Source organism: Raphanus sativus, chromosome 2 (assembly GCF_000801105.2).
Source record: "Raphanus sativus cultivar WK10039 chromosome 2, ASM80110v3, whole genome shotgun sequence".
Lineage (NCBI taxonomy): Eukaryota > Viridiplantae > Streptophyta > Magnoliopsida > Brassicales > Brassicaceae > Raphanus > Raphanus sativus.
This window is the reverse complement of record NC_079512.1, coordinates 26,651,990-26,669,019: the sequence shown is the minus strand read 5'-3', so window position 1 is coordinate 26,669,019 and position 17,030 is coordinate 26,651,990. Positions and strand designations below refer to the sequence as shown.

At 34.4% G+C, this 17,030-nt stretch overlaps 3 protein-coding genes across 6 annotated transcripts; 1 reads left to right on the top strand and 2 right to left on the bottom strand.

The window, feature by feature from the left end:
* Positions 1-524: 524 nt before the first annotated feature.
* On the bottom strand, positions 525-1,431 carry LOC130507948 (probable calcium-binding protein CML35). The gene has a single exon (XM_057002822.1). The coding sequence runs from the start codon at positions 1,330-1,332 to the stop codon at positions 673-675; it is 660 nt and encodes a 219-aa protein (XP_056858802.1). The 5' UTR covers positions 1,333-1,431; the 3' UTR covers positions 525-672.
* Positions 1,432-6,503: 5,072 nt separating this feature from the next.
* On the top strand, positions 6,504-9,820 carry LOC108842794 (transcription factor TGA4). 4 transcript variants are annotated; one of them, XM_057002821.1, is made up of 9 exons: positions 6,506-6,805; positions 6,956-7,360; positions 7,534-7,708; positions 7,780-7,851; positions 7,944-8,003; positions 8,084-8,225; positions 8,600-8,871; positions 9,112-9,339; positions 9,425-9,820. In XM_057002821.1, exons 3-9 carry the CDS (start codon positions 7,544-7,546, stop codon positions 9,575-9,577), a joined length of 1,092 nt encoding a protein of 363 aa, XP_056858801.1. In that variant the 5' UTR covers positions 6,506-6,805; positions 6,956-7,360; positions 7,534-7,543; the 3' UTR covers positions 9,578-9,820. The 4 variants fall into 4 exon arrangements, with proteins under 4 accessions (XP_018471323.1, XP_056858801.1, XP_056858800.1 ...); XM_057002820.1 differs by having other exon boundaries at positions 6,956-7,463; XM_018615821.2 differs by lacking the exon at positions 6,956-7,360 and having other exon boundaries at positions 6,504-6,805; positions 8,609-8,871.
* A 245-nt stretch (positions 9,821-10,065) lies between these two features.
* Positions 10,066-13,543, bottom strand: LOC108842793 (protein HEAT INTOLERANT 4). The gene is made up of 14 exons (XM_018615815.2): positions 12,946-13,543; positions 12,657-12,695; positions 12,507-12,560; positions 12,320-12,386; positions 12,107-12,165; positions 11,878-12,002; positions 11,666-11,725; positions 11,273-11,331; positions 11,066-11,142; positions 10,960-10,998; positions 10,757-10,819; positions 10,628-10,675; positions 10,412-10,540; positions 10,066-10,321 (listed from the first exon to the last, which is right to left on the bottom strand). Exons 1-14 carry the CDS (start codon positions 13,357-13,359, stop codon positions 10,274-10,276), a joined length of 1,281 nt encoding a protein of 426 aa, XP_018471317.2. The 5' UTR covers positions 13,360-13,543; the 3' UTR covers positions 10,066-10,273.
* Between the last annotated feature and the right edge of the window lie 3,487 nt (positions 13,544-17,030).

Sequence of the window (17,030 nt, the reverse complement as noted above, 5' to 3'; positions counted from 1 at the left end):
AGTAAATCATAAACACTAAACACTATACCCTAAACCCTTGGATAAAACTTAAACCTTTGGGTAAAAATCCAAACACTAAACCTTAAATTCTTGGATATATCCTAAATCCTTGGGTAAATCTTACACACTAAACTGTAAACCTTTGGGTATACTTTAAACACCAAATCTCTCTCTCTCTCTCTCTATCTCTATCTCTCTCTTGGTATCCCCTTCATCCTAAACCTTTTTTTCTAAATATAAAAATGTAAACATTCTTTTAATTCATTGATTATCTTTTAGCTACCACAATTTTGATTTATATGGGAATGTTTTTTAGTTATAACCTACATTTGAGTGATGGTGAAACATTGTAAGCTTTAATACATACTTGTAGTTCAAACTGTTTTGAAGTAATGTAGCAATTGATGTGTTATGTGTCTTACTATAAGGTGTGTTATCTGAATTAGAATTGCTATCTGTAACAGAACAATCTGGAGATGGACTTTCTTTTCTGTGATGCCAACAGATTCAAATTCAAGAAGTAATCAGCAAAAAGCAGTTATGAAAATTTGAAGTGCTTTGCCGTGACAAAATTATACCCACCGCAAAATAGAAATTATTACAGTAATATAAAATAATGCGTAACGATGTCATTATCATCATCAATCATACAAACATGACTCAATGATTTGATCATTCACTCATCGCTGGACCTTGAAGCTGCATCATGCGGCAAAAGTCACGGAAGCAAACAAAACCGTCACCGTTCCCGTCAACGGTCGCTATCATACGGACACACTCATCTAACGTGCACCGCTCGTCTCCGATAACTCCAAAAACTCTATGCAACTCCTCCGCCGATATCCTCCCGTCGTGATCCACGTCGAAAAACTCAAACACCTCTCTCATCTCGACAACAGAGTCTTCATCAGAGTCAGAGGAGGCTCCCGCCACGCGGCTAGCAAGCTCCTCGAGGCTGATACAACCTTCTTGGTCTCCTCCATCGACTTCTTGAAGCATCAGAGTGACCTCTTCTTGACTCGGAGGCTCAGGGCTAAGCCTGCTAAGCAGTGCGGCTAGGTCTCTTCTCGAGACCACGCCGTCGTCGTCACGGTCTATGAGCTTAAAGGCCTGGACCAGCTCGGAGTAAAAATCTTGTTCTCCGGGGAGGACGCTGACGGGAGTAGCCGCGGGACCTGGCTTGAGGTCACTGTACGAGCCGTCGGATGATGAAGAGCCGGAGCTGAAGGAAGAAGGTTCGGATCTTGAGACGGAGGACTTGGACTTGGAGCGGAAGAGACGTTTAGGGCTGAGACGGAAGAACTTGGAGCTGAGGCTAGTGGCGAGCTTCATAGCGGGAGAAGATAAAAAAGATATGGGTTACGTTCTTGTGTTTTGGATCCATTGGCAATGTGCTGCTCGGGATCCATTGACAAAGTTTCGCATGAATGAAAAAAAAAATGGGTTACGTTCTTGTGTTTTGGATCCAAATAAGGAAATAAAGCAAGGAATTAAATGTTCCGTTTTTCTTAAACTCCCTCACAGAGTGACACGTGGATCCGAGCCTTCTCATGCATTCTCACCAAAATCGTTTAAGGAAAGTCTTAAAAATGCAAAATCGTTTAAGGTAAGCCTTAAAAATGCTTCTCCTTTAATATATAGGGGATTATGAATTTTTCTTGGGTGAATTACCAACTAATCATAGTTTGCAAATTAATGTACAATTTTTTTTAAATATAATAAATAAAATAATAATAATTTGTGAAGTTTTTAAAATAAATGAAAAATATTAGTAGCTGCCAAAAGATGAAATTTTTTTAACAATTTTAAAACCGTCAGAAAAAAATAAATCATAAACACTAAACACTATACCCTAAACCTTTCGACAAAGCTTAAACCCTTGGGTAAAAATCCAAACACTAAACCCTAAATTCTTGGATATACCCTAAACCCTTGGATAAATCCTAAACACTAAACTGTAAACCTTTGGGTATACCCTAAACACTAAATCTCTCTCTCTCTCTCTCTCTCTCTCTCTCTCTCTCTCTACATGGATGGGAAGGTCACGTTTTCTTCTCTCTTTTTTTGCAGGGTCTGGTCTGGTGGTGTAAGCCATGTTTTTATTGTTGAAGAAAGAAGAAAGGTTTGTTGCCTTATTTGTGCGTTATCTCTTAGTTTAAAGAAAAGAGTCACACCTGAAATTCTGAACTATTTATTTATTTCCTGTTTCTTCTATATATATTTTTTATTTTTATAAAAATCCTTTCGAGAAAATAAATATATTCACAAGCTCTCTCTATAAGGAAAAATATATACAACTTACTGACAAGAATGGAATGAAACCCATTAGTATTATTCATATATGTCTTTCTATATGTAGATTTCAAAATTATATTTACTTTTTGTTTAAGATAATTGATGATGCATTATGTAGTTAGAGTTAGAGCTGTGCAAATCAAACCAATTATGTAAGCAACCGATGGTAACATTTTTTTAAGAAATGAGTGTCTAGTTTAATGTGAACGTATATTCATCCGAGAATCTCTGATAACCCGTGCCTTGCACGGGATGAGATTATTTTTAAGATATTAAGACGTTAGGTATATTTATTTTGGATATCAGTTTAGTTTTGGGTTGTTTTCGGGTTTTAAGATCCTATGATATAGATACATTCTAAATTCATATTTATTTTGTTTATTCGGTTAAAATGGTTGAGATTTTTGGGGTTTTAGTGATAAACTAAAGACTATTTGTATTTGTTTGATTTCATGTTCTTTGAATTTTAGACAATTCTAATATAAACCAATCGTTTCATATTATAAATTATGAAAAAATCATAATAAAATCAAATTTATATAACTGTTGAAGAAAACTAAGATGCCTATAAAACAATTCATTTCATTACAATTTGGTTAATGGTGAAATGAAGATTTTAAAATAATAATATTCTATATTACGCCTGATTTAGAATCTTCACCTCACATTTTGTTATATAAGTACTAACTTTAATGTGCATATTTGTGTGTATGTAATTTTTTTTAAAAGTGTTTCATCGCTATATACATATAGCGTTAACTAATATTGAAAGAAATGTTTGTTCATATAACAAATGAAAGTTTTAATTTTTAAATTAAAATTAATTAAATATAAAATATACTTAGTCATTACAAAATATTTTTTTAATAATGACAATTAAATTATATACATAAATCGTTGTATAAAAATATATACATAAACAATAACATTAATATATCTACACATTGAACCTGCTGAGTTTAATTCTTACAATGTATTAAACATATGGCCAATGAATTTTAACAATCAAGCATTATGTTTTAACATTTATTTTTCAGTTTGGTCTGCATAAAACATCTTCACAACCTACGAAATAAAAAAAACTCGAAACTTAGACATGTTTAAATAAAGAAAACGAAATTTATAAAATGTATTCAGGTGAAGAGTAAAGATGCCTACATTGGAGTCGATAAAAACCATTTCAATAGTTAGACCACTACCAGCAGAATATTGCTTCCACAAATAAAGGATCTTAACCATAATCTTCCACATTGACTTGAATAGTTTCAAATCAGACACATAAGTTACCGCAACCATTATAGGAGAATGAGATAAACTTGTTAATGTTTCGGGTGTAGTGAATAAATAAAATTATGTGGAGCAGTGAGTCTTATATAGGTTTACTAAACCTAATTCAATAAATGTGGTATCTTGGTATAATATCGTATTAAATGAAAAATATTTTTACCTTGCCAATCACTCTTAGATATATAAATTTCCATAACAAAAAATGTGAAATATATGACATTTAGTATCATCAATTTACCTTGCTAATCACTCATAAAATATAAATATTGTCTAAACGTTAATGCTAGCCGGTCTAATTCGGGATGGGTAGAATTCATTGATATCGGTTTAAAAATCTTAACCATATTATTAAAATTCATGTGTAATAAAATTGTAGTATTTCATTCGCTTTAAAATTTACGTGTACTACATGAGAATGACTCGTAAAGCATACTTGACAATGGGAGACTGTAGTAAGAACTCTTATAGTTTGTATAGAATGTGTTATCGCTTGTGTCAAACTGTTATTGTTTGTGAAAACAAATGCTACAATGTTTCGAGACCCGTACTTCGCTAAATGCAGAGACTGTCGGGTCAAGAACATAGTCTGCGGGTTCAACACAACCCACCCGAATCAAGACTTCATCTGTTACTCCTCTCAAAGAGAGACAACAACAACAACGACGTCCCGGTGATATGCCTCATCTTCGCTTTAACATGTATCCTCTTCGCTATCTCCGTAGCGGTAGCCATCTTCCGATCAAGAAGAGCGAGCTTATATTAGTTATTTTTTTTATGAAATTTTCTTCTTTTCGTAGATATTTGAAACTTGTTAAGCAAGAAAATAAATATTGTTATCTCTACTTAAAAAATTGTTAATTTTAATTAATAAAAAGGTCCTCAAATAAATCCCACACAAAACGCCAAAAATACCAAAAATACCAAGGTCGAAGATTAATAAAAGAGTTAGATATATACAAAGTTCATAACGTAAACAATTGTTCTCGATCTTCTTCTTCTTCTTCATCTGTATACCATGGAGTTCCTTTATATCGTTCTGATATACCATCTGAAGATTATGTTATTCAAACATAGATGGTCGTCACGATAATGTCCATGTTATTAAATAAAAAATGTGTTTGAAGATTATGTTATTCTAACAGACCAAACTCATCAATTAACAAAACCGTTCTTGCATGAATTAAAAAGGCAAAGGAACGTGCATGAATTGATAACAAAAACAGATTGTATGAAGTCATTATCTCTTCATTTTATATAGTTGATCATTAACAAAACCTAAGAGAGACCTCGACCAACCAACCTCGCAACTCATCAACTGACCGCAAAACTATATATTTACGTAAAAAAACAGAGAAGATACTGAGAAGAAACTGAGAAGAAACTGAGACGATGCGGAGAAGAAACAGAGGCAATTGCGCGAGGTTTATATATATAACTCATCAACACGATTGTCATGATCTTGCTCATGTCTCTGCGTCATCCCATTGCGAGAGGTTTATATATATATGAGCAAAATCATTCCACGTCCCAAGCTCAAGACTTCTAAACCCTCTACATCACATCCCTTTGGATTTTTCTTTACAGAACTAAAGCTTCATGATTTGAACCCGAAGGAGTGCAAGAAGTTGTGCGTAAGTTTCAATAGCATCCTTAACTTCTCCTTTGGCTACACGAACCTTTGCATTCAGACGTAACAGCTTCCCTTGTTCCCACTTCCCTGTCTCGTTAAGCGCTGTATCCACGATAAAACCCGAGCCAGAAGCAACCATACTTGAAGACCAGACTCTGCTGCAACCTTCAATGCTTGCATAGCGTATGCTAACGTTGAATCAAGCTTCCTCTCCTCTCCATTCTCTAATGCAAGATGGTATGGCAATGCATAAGGGAACTCAGAAGAACACGTCTCGCTTTGGGTTATGTTCGCTATGAACAATGGTTGTTCCTTTACATCCTCGCGCCTCCTTGTATTTACACCGTCTCTTCCTCCTCGCTTAGTTACCTTGACAACTAAAATTAAAGCAAGATACGTACGTTTACGTACGCAGAGAAAACATTCAAGTAGTGTTTCAGAGAGACAAAGAGACATTAAATAGAAACAGAGAAATTTCACCGAAAATGCTTCTAAGTGTTTCTGGTTCGTGGTGGTGAGTTTAGTACGATCTATATCCTTTTGTTGAGATGGGAATTGAAACTATATGTTGTTATTGTGGTTGTTTCTTGTCGTTTGACGTCAAAGCTATGAAAAAAAAAATTTGTTATGTTCCTTTGTTATTTAAGCAAAAAAGGAAAGAAAGTTAAGCATTAAATGTTGTGTTTTTTTTCAAATCGCTCACAGAGTGACACGTGGATCCGAGCCTTCTCATGCATTCTCACAAAAATCGTTTAAGGAAAGCCTTAAAAATGCTTCTCCTTTAATATATAGGGGATATACCAATAAGACGAATATGTGAATCTTTTAGCTGGCATCATTTGTTTTATAATTAAATATTATTTTCCATTCGATCTAAGCCAATAAATTTCTAATAAGAACAAATAATAATACTAGTTTTAGCGTAAACATATCATCATACCTTAAAAATGATAAAAGATAGTTTCAAAAAATGCTAAAAGAAATTACATTACATGAGCTCTGCTTGGTAAAGCAAAGATAATAATATTATAGTGGATAATAATATATTCTTGGACGAGTAACAAAGATAATAATTCAAACATAAATATTATTACTGAAGAAAAGGAAAAAGTTGGTCTGCTTTAAGAAATTCGAAATCTACTTGTTGCGCACATCAAAGAAGTAGTGGAGGATGATGACAAACGAGAGAATAAAACAAAAGAGAATAACCACAAACAAATGTTAAACTTATACACGTAAAATATTGCTTTTTTTTTACTTTGGTATTTGCCTATTGCTTAGAGACAAAAACTCACCGAAGAACCAACCAACTAAAAGAAAGAAACAAAAAAAAAGAGAAAGAAGTTTACAATTTATTAAGATTTTATTAAAAATTAAAAGAATCATGTCTCTCTTAGAAGTTATCGTGCTCTCGCATGATTCTTCTTCCTCCTCCTCGGGATGATCAGACCAGAGAGAGATTTTATCAGACCGATCTGAACTACGTTTTTCTTGGCTTTGCGTCAGGTTTGAAAAAGTTCATTTGCTTTTGGGTTACTTCATGGTTTCCGCGGGAAAAGTTCACTCCCTTTTGACGCAAAAGACGACAAGAAGGTTCGGCTTCGGATCTCTCTTTCTTCTTCCTCTGTTATGCCCTTTGTTTTTGTTTGATCTACTCTGTTCCAGTCACTTACTGTATCACCTTGAATGATGAAAGAGTCAACTAACTCTGATGATTACTCTTTCTTTGGTTTTCTGGATTAGGGTTTACTGTCGTTTATGAAACCAGCTCGTACCTATCACCTATGTGATATTTGGTTATGTGTCTCTTCTTCTACGAGCTTGCCTTTCAATAGAATCTTGACTTTTTTGCTAGAAACAGAACGTTCATATCAAATCAGTGATGTATATTTTTTTCCCCTTATTGGGAGGTGTTTAAGATGGTCCACCATCAATAGCCTAAAGAAGAAGACACTGTGTGTTCCAATAACTGACACTGACATTAGAGTTTGGTCTGTTTTTCTTTTTTGGCACAAATTTCAATTTTCTTTCATCTAATTGACAACCTTTCAAAAAAGAAAAATCACCAGCAAAAAATAGTGTTTCTAGGGTGTATATGAGTCAGGTGCTTTGCCTTATCAATGGAGCTTATACAAGTAGAGAGGAGAGGTAGCGTTGACGTATTGAGTGATGGAAAATAACTTATAAGCCAACAACCTTTCCTTTTCTTCTAGCTTCAAATCTCTTACATAAAGCTTAACTTGTGATCTTTGTATGTAACTTTGTAGTTCTTTGATTTTGGTCTTGAGGGTTATAAATGTATCTCTTGTTGCTTTTGCTAGTTGAGGAAACATGAATACAACTTCAACACATGTTGTTCCACCGAGAAGGTTTGAAATATACGAGACTACTACTCTCAGCCAAGTCAGTATGTGGGAAGAGAGTTTCAAGAACAATGGAGGCATCTACACACCTAACTCTATCGTCATCCCCACGAATGGAAAACCAGACAGCTTGGTACTTTCAAAGTTCTTATCTCAGATAAATTTCAGAAACTAATTAATGGTTCCTTTTCATCTTTGTTTCAGTCAGAGGATACTTCTAATGGAACTCCTCACAAGTTTGACCAAGAGGCTTCCACTTCTAGACATCCTGACAAGGTAACTTATCATATCTCATTTGTTTTTTTTTTAATCTTAAATTCGTTGGAGCTTTTTTTGTAAACTAATTTGAATCTTTGATCTCTTCACAGACGCGGAGACGGCTAGCACAGAACCGAGAGGCAGCTAGGAAAAGTCGTCTGCGCAAAAAAGTATAAAGCCTCGTGAAATAGTTATGTTTTTTTTTTATTGTTAATTGTTATATTTACCTTTTAGAATCTTTGTCTTTCAGGCTTATGTTCAGCAGCTAGAGACAAGCAGGTTGAAGCTAATTCACTTAGAGCAAGAACTTAATCGTGCTAGACAACAGGGTTTCTATGAAGGAAACCGAGTAGATACTAATGCTCTTGGTTTCTCTGACAAGATGAGCTCAGGTTTGAATCTTTTCAGCTTTCTGGCTAGTTCCTAGCTATCTCTCTCAAAATAATATTTGGGGTTTCTGTCAGGGCCATCTAAAAAAAATAAAAAATTAAGAACTTCTCAAAAATGCATAAATAAATTATGGTTTTTTTTTTTTTTTTTTGAACACGAATAAATAAATTATGGTTTAAAACTTAAAATTTTCAGATATACCGATAAATCTAAAGCTTATAATTTCAAACGTCACACATATATAGATGGAGTTATTAACTTTTAAAATTAGATCATTACATTGTTAAAATACAGTTAATATTTTTTTCTGAACAGAACCTAAAAAAGTAATTTGAGACTGCACTGGTTTTGTTGTTGTTGTTGTTGTTGTTGTTAGGGATTGTAGCATTTGAGATGGAATATGGACACTGGGTGCAAGAACAAAATAGGCAAATAACCGAGCTAAGAACGGTTTTACACGGACAAGTTAGTGATGTAGAGCTTCGTTTGCTAGTTGACAATGCCATGAAACATTACTTTCAACTCTTCCGAATGAAGTCAGCTGCTGCAAAGATCGATGTCTTTTACATTATGTCTGGGATGTGGAAAACTTCAGCAGAGAGGTTCTTCTTGTGGATAGGTGGGTTCAGACCCTCAGAGCTTCTGAAGGTAATCAATAAACTCGTGTTTCATCCATGGTTGGTTTTAAGATTTTGAGAACTATAGACAATTTAGTTAGGGTTCATATAAAAAAAAAATGTTACAAATTTGGAAACCTGTTTATATGCAATTTCTTTAAAAAAAAAATTAAGGGCTATAGACCAATGCTTCACTAGCAGGACCGACCCTGGTTTTGTCCATAGAATTATGGCTTTTCTCACAATATAGATGTTCTCTGTTTGTGGTTAGGTTCTGTTACCACATTTTGATCCTTTGATGGATCAACAAGTATTGGATGTGTGTAATTTGAGGCAATCATGTCAACAAGCGGAAGATGCTGTGTCTCAAGGTATGGAGAAGTTGCAGCATACACTAGCAGATAGTGTAGCGGCTGGGAATCTCGGTGAAGGAAGTTATATTCCTCAGATAACTTGTGCTATGGAGAGACTAGAGGCTTTGGTCAGCTTTGTGAATCAGGTAAGACAAGAAGATTTAAATTATTAGGACAAGAACTGTGTTTCTTGAGTTGTTTTCTTAAACTGTTGTTTTTTTATGTTGTTAGGCTGATCATCTAAGACATGAGACGTTGCAACAGATGCATCGGATCTTAACCACGAGACAAGCGGCTAGGGGATTGTTAGCGTTAGGTGAGTATTTCCAACGGTTAAGAGCTTTAAGCTCGAGTTGGGCGACTCGGCAACGTGAACCAACGTAGTCAAGGAGATTTGATTTCAAGAAAGGTTTGAGACTACTAAGAATTAAGAATGGTGTTTGCTAGTGAGTGGATTTCGGACAAGAACAAGAACATAAGCTACTTATATGATATGATCCTTGTCGTGCGGTTAAAGGAACTATTTGAGGAAAGTTGTAAATATAATCAGCCAACGTAAATGTGTATAGCTTATGTATGCTTTGCATGTCGTATATATGATTTTAGTGTGATGATTTCTAATAACAATGGAATTGTAGAATAAAAAGTCAAATTTAATTAAACATAATAATATATAGTCCATAAGATGAAAGGAAATATTTTAGAAAATCAATAACCAAACTCAATTTTTTTGTGTTAGAAAAATAGGGATTAGCCTTTCTTCGACCTTTACAAGGATAGGAAAAAATTATTAACAAAAATATAAATGTGATCACGACTAATCTAATAATTTTATTTGTGAATGCCACTGCAAATTAAGAAAAAAAATCAAGGGTAGAATTATGGATCGCTGGATTTATTATTGGAGGATAATAAAAACTCATTACTGACAAATAATACATTGCCTCGTCCATACTCGTCTTTTTTAACTATGAATAAAGCTCAAAGAGTTTCTGAGAGCACTTGTGATCAAACTATAAGTTTCATTTCTGCTGAAGCTGCCAAGGAAAAATGCTATTCTGGGTTCTCAAGATCTGACAATCAAAGGACTTCATTAGCCTTTCCATAGTATCTGTTGATAAACGGAGACTGCAAAAAAAAAAGGCAAACAAGATTCACAGTTTAGGAACTCAAAAACGTCTTTTTGCAGATACTGTTTTTCACCTTTTTTGTTCTTACCTTGACACCAGAGACATCTGGTGTTTCTGGTGAAGGCAGAGGGTAGAATTTGTAGAACTTCATGCTTTGAAAGGCTTGTTTAGTCTCTTCGCTCATGTCTTCAATTGCTTTCTTTCGAGCTTCTCTGGCCTGCAAGTATCATTCCGTAAGCAAAACAGTTTTATTAAAAGTAGCTCATCATATGTATCAATCCATCTTGGTTAGGTTATAGTTTACCTCTCTATTAGCTTTCTTTGCAGCTCGAACTTGCTCTTTCACATATTCCTGAGAAAAATAAAAAACTTAACTTAGAGAAATCCTCAACCGTCATGAACTGTGATTACTGAGTTATACAGCTCCACTCACTTTGAATTCATCCTTTTGTTCTGCAGGTAAGGCTTCGTCTTCAATCAGTTTATCGACAAATTCCTGAGATACATGCACAAAACACCATACAATGAATGCAAGAATACACAAGGAAGAAGCTGTGCAAAGACGAAAATGCTTTTGGACCAAATGAATAAGTAATTTTCAAGTTTCCTTGTTACAGAAAAGCTAAAGGCACACACCTCAAGTTCGTCAAGCTCCCAGTCAAACTCACATACAACCTGCACAAATAGAATGTTAAAGCTTGATTATCAAAAAAAGACCCTAAGCAATGTGCCCCTAACTTACCGGCGGTTCAGAGGGGAACATTATTTGAACCTCAGTACTCTGTTCGAGTTCTTCTTCCTTAAATGGCTGATAGAAATCTACAAAGCAAAAAAAAAAAAGAAGACGAAGAGATATTAGATTTGTTGTTGCATACCACGTACATAACAGGGAATAAAACTAATAGCCTGCCATGTTAACTGATAGTGGTAGTGAGGAAATAAAACTCACAAGGAAGGCAATACTCGTACTTCTTGACGAGATCTTCCTTCATGTGTCTGAGAGCAGCTCTGCAGATATAATACAAAGCAAATTCAATAAACCAGAACTCGTAGATTCAAAACAATACTATCTCTATGAGAACACAGATTTGCAATAAAGACACATACATAAAATCCTGTACCCTAACAACAAATTACTAGGCAAGGTATGAGGGAGCTAACGATGCAAACTGACTCATCACACTTTCAAATGGTAGAGCTACGTGAAGCCATGCTTCATGTTCTAATTTCCGTATCATATGGAATGCAACTCAAAATCCCTTCATGGCAAGTGAACACCGATCTTTTAACTCTTATCAGTAAACTGACACTAAGAAGAGAAAGACGAGACATATTTACTTACCTCCTCCGGGTACAGCCCAAGACAAAAATTTGAAAGTCCATCCTATCAACTTGTCTACCTCTGCAGGAACAACAAATCAAAGGTAGTTAGCAAATGCTGGTAAACATTAAAAGCAAGCATAGTACGATACGTAATCTTCTTTTCTGCGGTCACTGGTTTAGACCATCCCACCAAATGAGTTCAGATGCAAGTGGAACTCATGGTCAAAGTACCTTTTGTCAACTGGAATGTAAGGAAGCCAATCCATTTTCATCGTCTTCATTGGAATGATTTCCTCCACTTCTCTCTGAACAGACGTGATTCCAATCTTATCTGAAGGTGGGAAGGGTGATTCAACCTGCAAATACAGAATGGATAAATTATTTAACCAAGAGAAATGATATATGATTTTAAATCCAGAGATCAACCAAACATTGATAGTGGTTTAAACAATAAACTTACAGCAACAACAGCTGGGACATGGAGAATCTTGTTTACGCCTTTATATGGGACTAACTGGGCTGTAAAGATTAAAAAAAGAAAGAATATTAAACAGGGAACATAGAAAAAAGTTATCACAAGTGCTTAACATGTTTTGAAAAGGATAAGAGACAGGCATATAGCTCCAAATATCAATAATCAGAAGAAGAAGAAGAAGAAGAAGAAAGAGCTTACGTTCAGTAGAACCAAAAAGAAAGACTTTCTTCCCGTAGAGCAATCCATCTTCCTCCTCCAATGCTTCCTGGCATACAACAAAATAACAAAGTTATCAGAATCTCGTCAACCCTGAGAACCCTCTCGACTCAACAAATGGAGAATGTAAACAAAACAACTCTTCACGATTAAAAAAAAAACAACTTACTTCAAGATGTTTGAAGTCCCAATTGAATTCATAAAGTGCATCTAATTGGTCCCACTGCCACCACAAATGAACAAAACCATAAGCAAAAATAAAATAAAAACATAAATAGAGAGTCAGTAACTGAAGCCAAATTCCTAAAAACAAAGATACCTCAGTTCCAACTGGAAATGCAGCTTTCCACAACCCCTCCTGAAAAAAAAAAAAAAACAAAAACAATCGTTTTGATAAGAGATAATTAACACTGAAAAACTTCACACACCATTCCATTATAAGATTGCCTCTTCAGTAAACTCATGCTTGAAGTGGCGTATATATACCATATATGGCAAACAATTGTACTCGAAGAGATAAGCGTATCATACTATTCTTATACTCCATCTAAAATAGTTATATATGCAACCAATAGCTCTTATAATCCAAGTTTATGATGAAGCATTACCAGATTACGTTCATCCTCCAAGTACTCAGGCTCTTCCTGTGGTTTGCTCACTCTTGCTTTCTTCCCTCTCGGAGCCGCCGCCGCCTCCTTCTTCTTCTTCTCATCTTTCCCTTCACTCTCCTTCTTCTTCGCGGCCCCTCTCTTTCGCTTACCAGCAGCAGGCTTCTTCTTATCTTCTCCCTCGTCCTCCTTTTGCTGAGAGGAAGACGCGTCTTTCACCTCATCCACCTCTTTGTCTTCCTCTCCGTTCTCGTCGTCGGCGGCGGCGACATCTTCCTTAGGCTGTTGACTCTCCTCCTCCGTAGAAACAGCCTCGAGAGACTCGGCAATCACCTCCTCTTCGTTCTGGCTCTCGGCGACAGCACCCTTGCGGCCGGCTTTTGAAGCACCCTTTCTCTTAGCTCCTTTCTTCATTGGAACACTAGTAATACTCGAAACCCTAATGCTTCGGCGACTAAGAAGGTTGAGAGAGAGAGGAAGGTAGGGATCTATGGCGGTGGATCCGTAATTTCGAATTTTCAGAAGACTCCTCCTCCTTTGGTTTCTATTTATTTATGAATATATGTTTATCAGTCTGTCCTGCTTCAAATCAACGCCTCTTCGGAAACCACGAATTAGGGTTTTTTTTTTTAATTTTTCCCCCCAAATTAAAATAAGGCGCCGGTTTGCGTTATTAGTTGTAAGGCCCAATACTTGAATAAAAGCCTCATCTTATTCATATGGGCTGGCTACTTGACGAAAGCCTAATTGATTCCTGGGTTGTAATGATTCTGGACCAATAGCAAGCCAACGCGTTGTTGTCCGATTAAATAGTAGTATGCGGTGGTTTAGCTAATTAAACCATTAATTAATGTGGAGTCTTAAAAATCATATGGGATTATAGGCGTGTAACAAGAATCTCTCAGCATTGCATATGTTGAGATGGAATGTTTATTTTGGGTAACCTCATCTATGAAAAAGAAGAGGATAGTTTCGATACAGTTTAAAACGGACTGTTCGACTGAGATTAAATATTTATTTTGGATAACTTCATCTATGAGAAAGAGGAGGATAATTTTGAAACGGTTTAAGTCCTTTCGGATCTAGTGGACAGAAATTACAGAAAGACTTGTTTGCGAATTGTTAAAGTGCAGGCATGTGGTTTTGGTTTATTCGATATTTCAATTCAGATATTTTTGCTTTTTTTATCGGTTCAACGATAATCCCATCAAACAAAATAAACCAGAAAAGTCAGTTCAATTTGCTTTTAAATTTAAATTGCATTTCTGAAAATAACCGGTTTTGACTTTTTGATCAGAAGTCAATATAAATTTTAAAAGAAATTATATATTTTTTAATTGAATTTATTAACAGTTAGCTTACGTTGATTATTTCAGTTAGTTTTGTTATTTTTACTTTAGAAAAAAACTTAGAACTGAACCGAACTTAAAACCAAACCATTTTCGAAAATTCTACCAAAACCAAACTGAACTCAAAACAAAAGTCAACCTGAAAAAAAAACGGTTTGGTATGGCTGGTTCTGTTCGGACAAAATCCAGGCGTAAGTGGCATCCATTTCGGTTCGGTTTGTGTAGGCAGGGTATCACTCAAGGTGTTAGAAGCTCCGCACGGGCTATTCACGTGGCTGAGGATAGACTAAGGCGATTCACGAACGTGAATCCAGGTTTAGCTATCAGTTCTTATCTCTGTTTTTTTCAGGTGTCGGGCTTCAAGGTTAACTCTGTTTTTACTTCATCAGTACCTTCAATGCAGGAGTTGATGCATCATGCATCAAACCAAGAAAAAGGAAACAGAACCTGTGGTAGCGAAAACAGCCAGGAACTTAAAGGAAGGCATCGTTAAGGGACGTTCTTTATTGCAGTTGCTCTTCACAATCACTCGCTTCTCCAAAATGGCATCAAATTATTGTGCAAAGCAGAGTTGAGGAATAGACGGTTAACAACAACACATCACATTTCTTGGTCATTTCAGAGACATCTATATTATTAAAATTGAAGTACATTTGGAATTTGTTTGGAAACAAAGATAATAGAATAAATGAAATATATTTGGAAACATGGATAGTAGAATAAACGAGATATGTTTGGAAACATGAATAGTAGAGATGTGTATTTTCTTTTATTTACACATTTAGCCATTGTATTTTTAATAAATTAATAACAAATGAGAATTGTTTAGAAACATGAATAACATATTTTTATTTATTAGTTAATCAATATTACGTTTTACATATGATTAAACGTTTAGTTTAGTTTATTTTACTAAAATATTTTTATTTTAGTTTCAATCGGTGGAAAATTACGTACCTAAAAATATAGTTCAAAGATATGTTTTTGTGAATAAAATAATAACTTAAAATCAAAATAATTAAAATGTGTTACATTTATTACCATTTAATTTTTACTCCATATAATTATTTTACTTGATAAAAAAACTTTTTATATTTCATTTAATTTAGCCAAACACATAGAAAGAGTTTTTTATTAATTTATAAAATAGTTAGATTATTTGTCCATTTAGGTACATGGTGTTTTTTTCAGGTATCCTTTTTTTTGGTTTGAAACCAAATCCCGCTTGAATAATATAAAATTATGTGTGGATTTTGAGGTTGGTCATTCTGGATCTGGTAGGAACCTTAAAATATCTAAATAACCAATGTATCTAAAACGGGTTCTGATATTTATAACAAAAATAGTCATATAACTTTATTCGGTCCAGATCTTTTGAATATCGTTAGTTATATTATGAACTAACTAATATTTTGTTAAATTGGCCCATATATATTGATTTGTATACAAATTACACAAACTACACATATATTGATTTGGATTTAAAATATTAGTTAGTTCAGTTGAAATAAATATATTTAAAATATTTATATGAACCGAAAAAGAAATCAATATAAAAGTAGTGTACATTTGGATTCAAAATCATTTCTTTTAACCACAAACTACACATATATTGATTTGTATACAAATTTAAATTACAATGTAAATATTTAAGTAATATAGAAATATGTCACATTATTTAAACAAAATATCAATGTAAAAGTATTGTACAGTTGCGTTCTAAAATCATTTATTTTAACAACAAACCAAATAAATATGTTGATTGGAGAAGGAATAAAATAGAGCCAGACAAACATATAGTTTACTAGAGACACTCTATGTGTCGAATTTATTATAAATAAAGTTTTACTAAGATAAAAATATATTAAATAATTACAAACAAATAATATATTTTATAAAAGTAAAAAATAATATCCGCGCTTTCGAAGGGCGGGTCAAAATCTAGTACTAGATTAAGAATAGTCTGGTTTGACTGATATGAAACTAATGGATATCATATGATTCTTGAGACGCAGAGCAAGTTTATTTTAAGATGTAAACAAGATTATCAAATTATAAATCACGACAACCTCAAAACTTCTAATACTCTTCACTCCACTTCATTTTGCGATTTTATTGTCTTACAATCAATACTCAAGCAAACTTACAAAGTTACGAACAGCCAAGTATCATATAATACACACGCATCAAATATTTTATAAACAAATATACAATAATTGACATTAAAATGTTATAATATTTCTCCGTACATTATTTTACTTGACGTTGACTTTGACTTTGTTTCACATGGTTGACACCCCGGAATAGAGCATCAGGAAAACGAGTCGTTGGTACCTCCAGGCCTGCCGGAACTATACTCCAGCTGCGATGAAACTTTCCTGGACGACACTTCCACAACCTCTGTCACTATCTCTTCTTCCGTTACCTTCTTCACCATGCACCACTATCATATATGTATACAGTTGTCATTAGAATCTTTGTGATGGAAAGCGATAAGCAAAGTCATAATTAAGCATATTACGTAACACGTAAAAGAAAGAAATTCCAATTAATAGTATCATGCATTCATTTACGAGTTGAGTAATTTATATTATCAATTGCTTTAAAGATAGAACTCGTATACTTTTCATAACACACACTTCATTTATATTCATTGTTGTTGATTGTATACTCACCGGAAAATTACTCGGAGAAGATCTTACACCGAGAAACTTGACGAGTAGAGATTGCAGAATC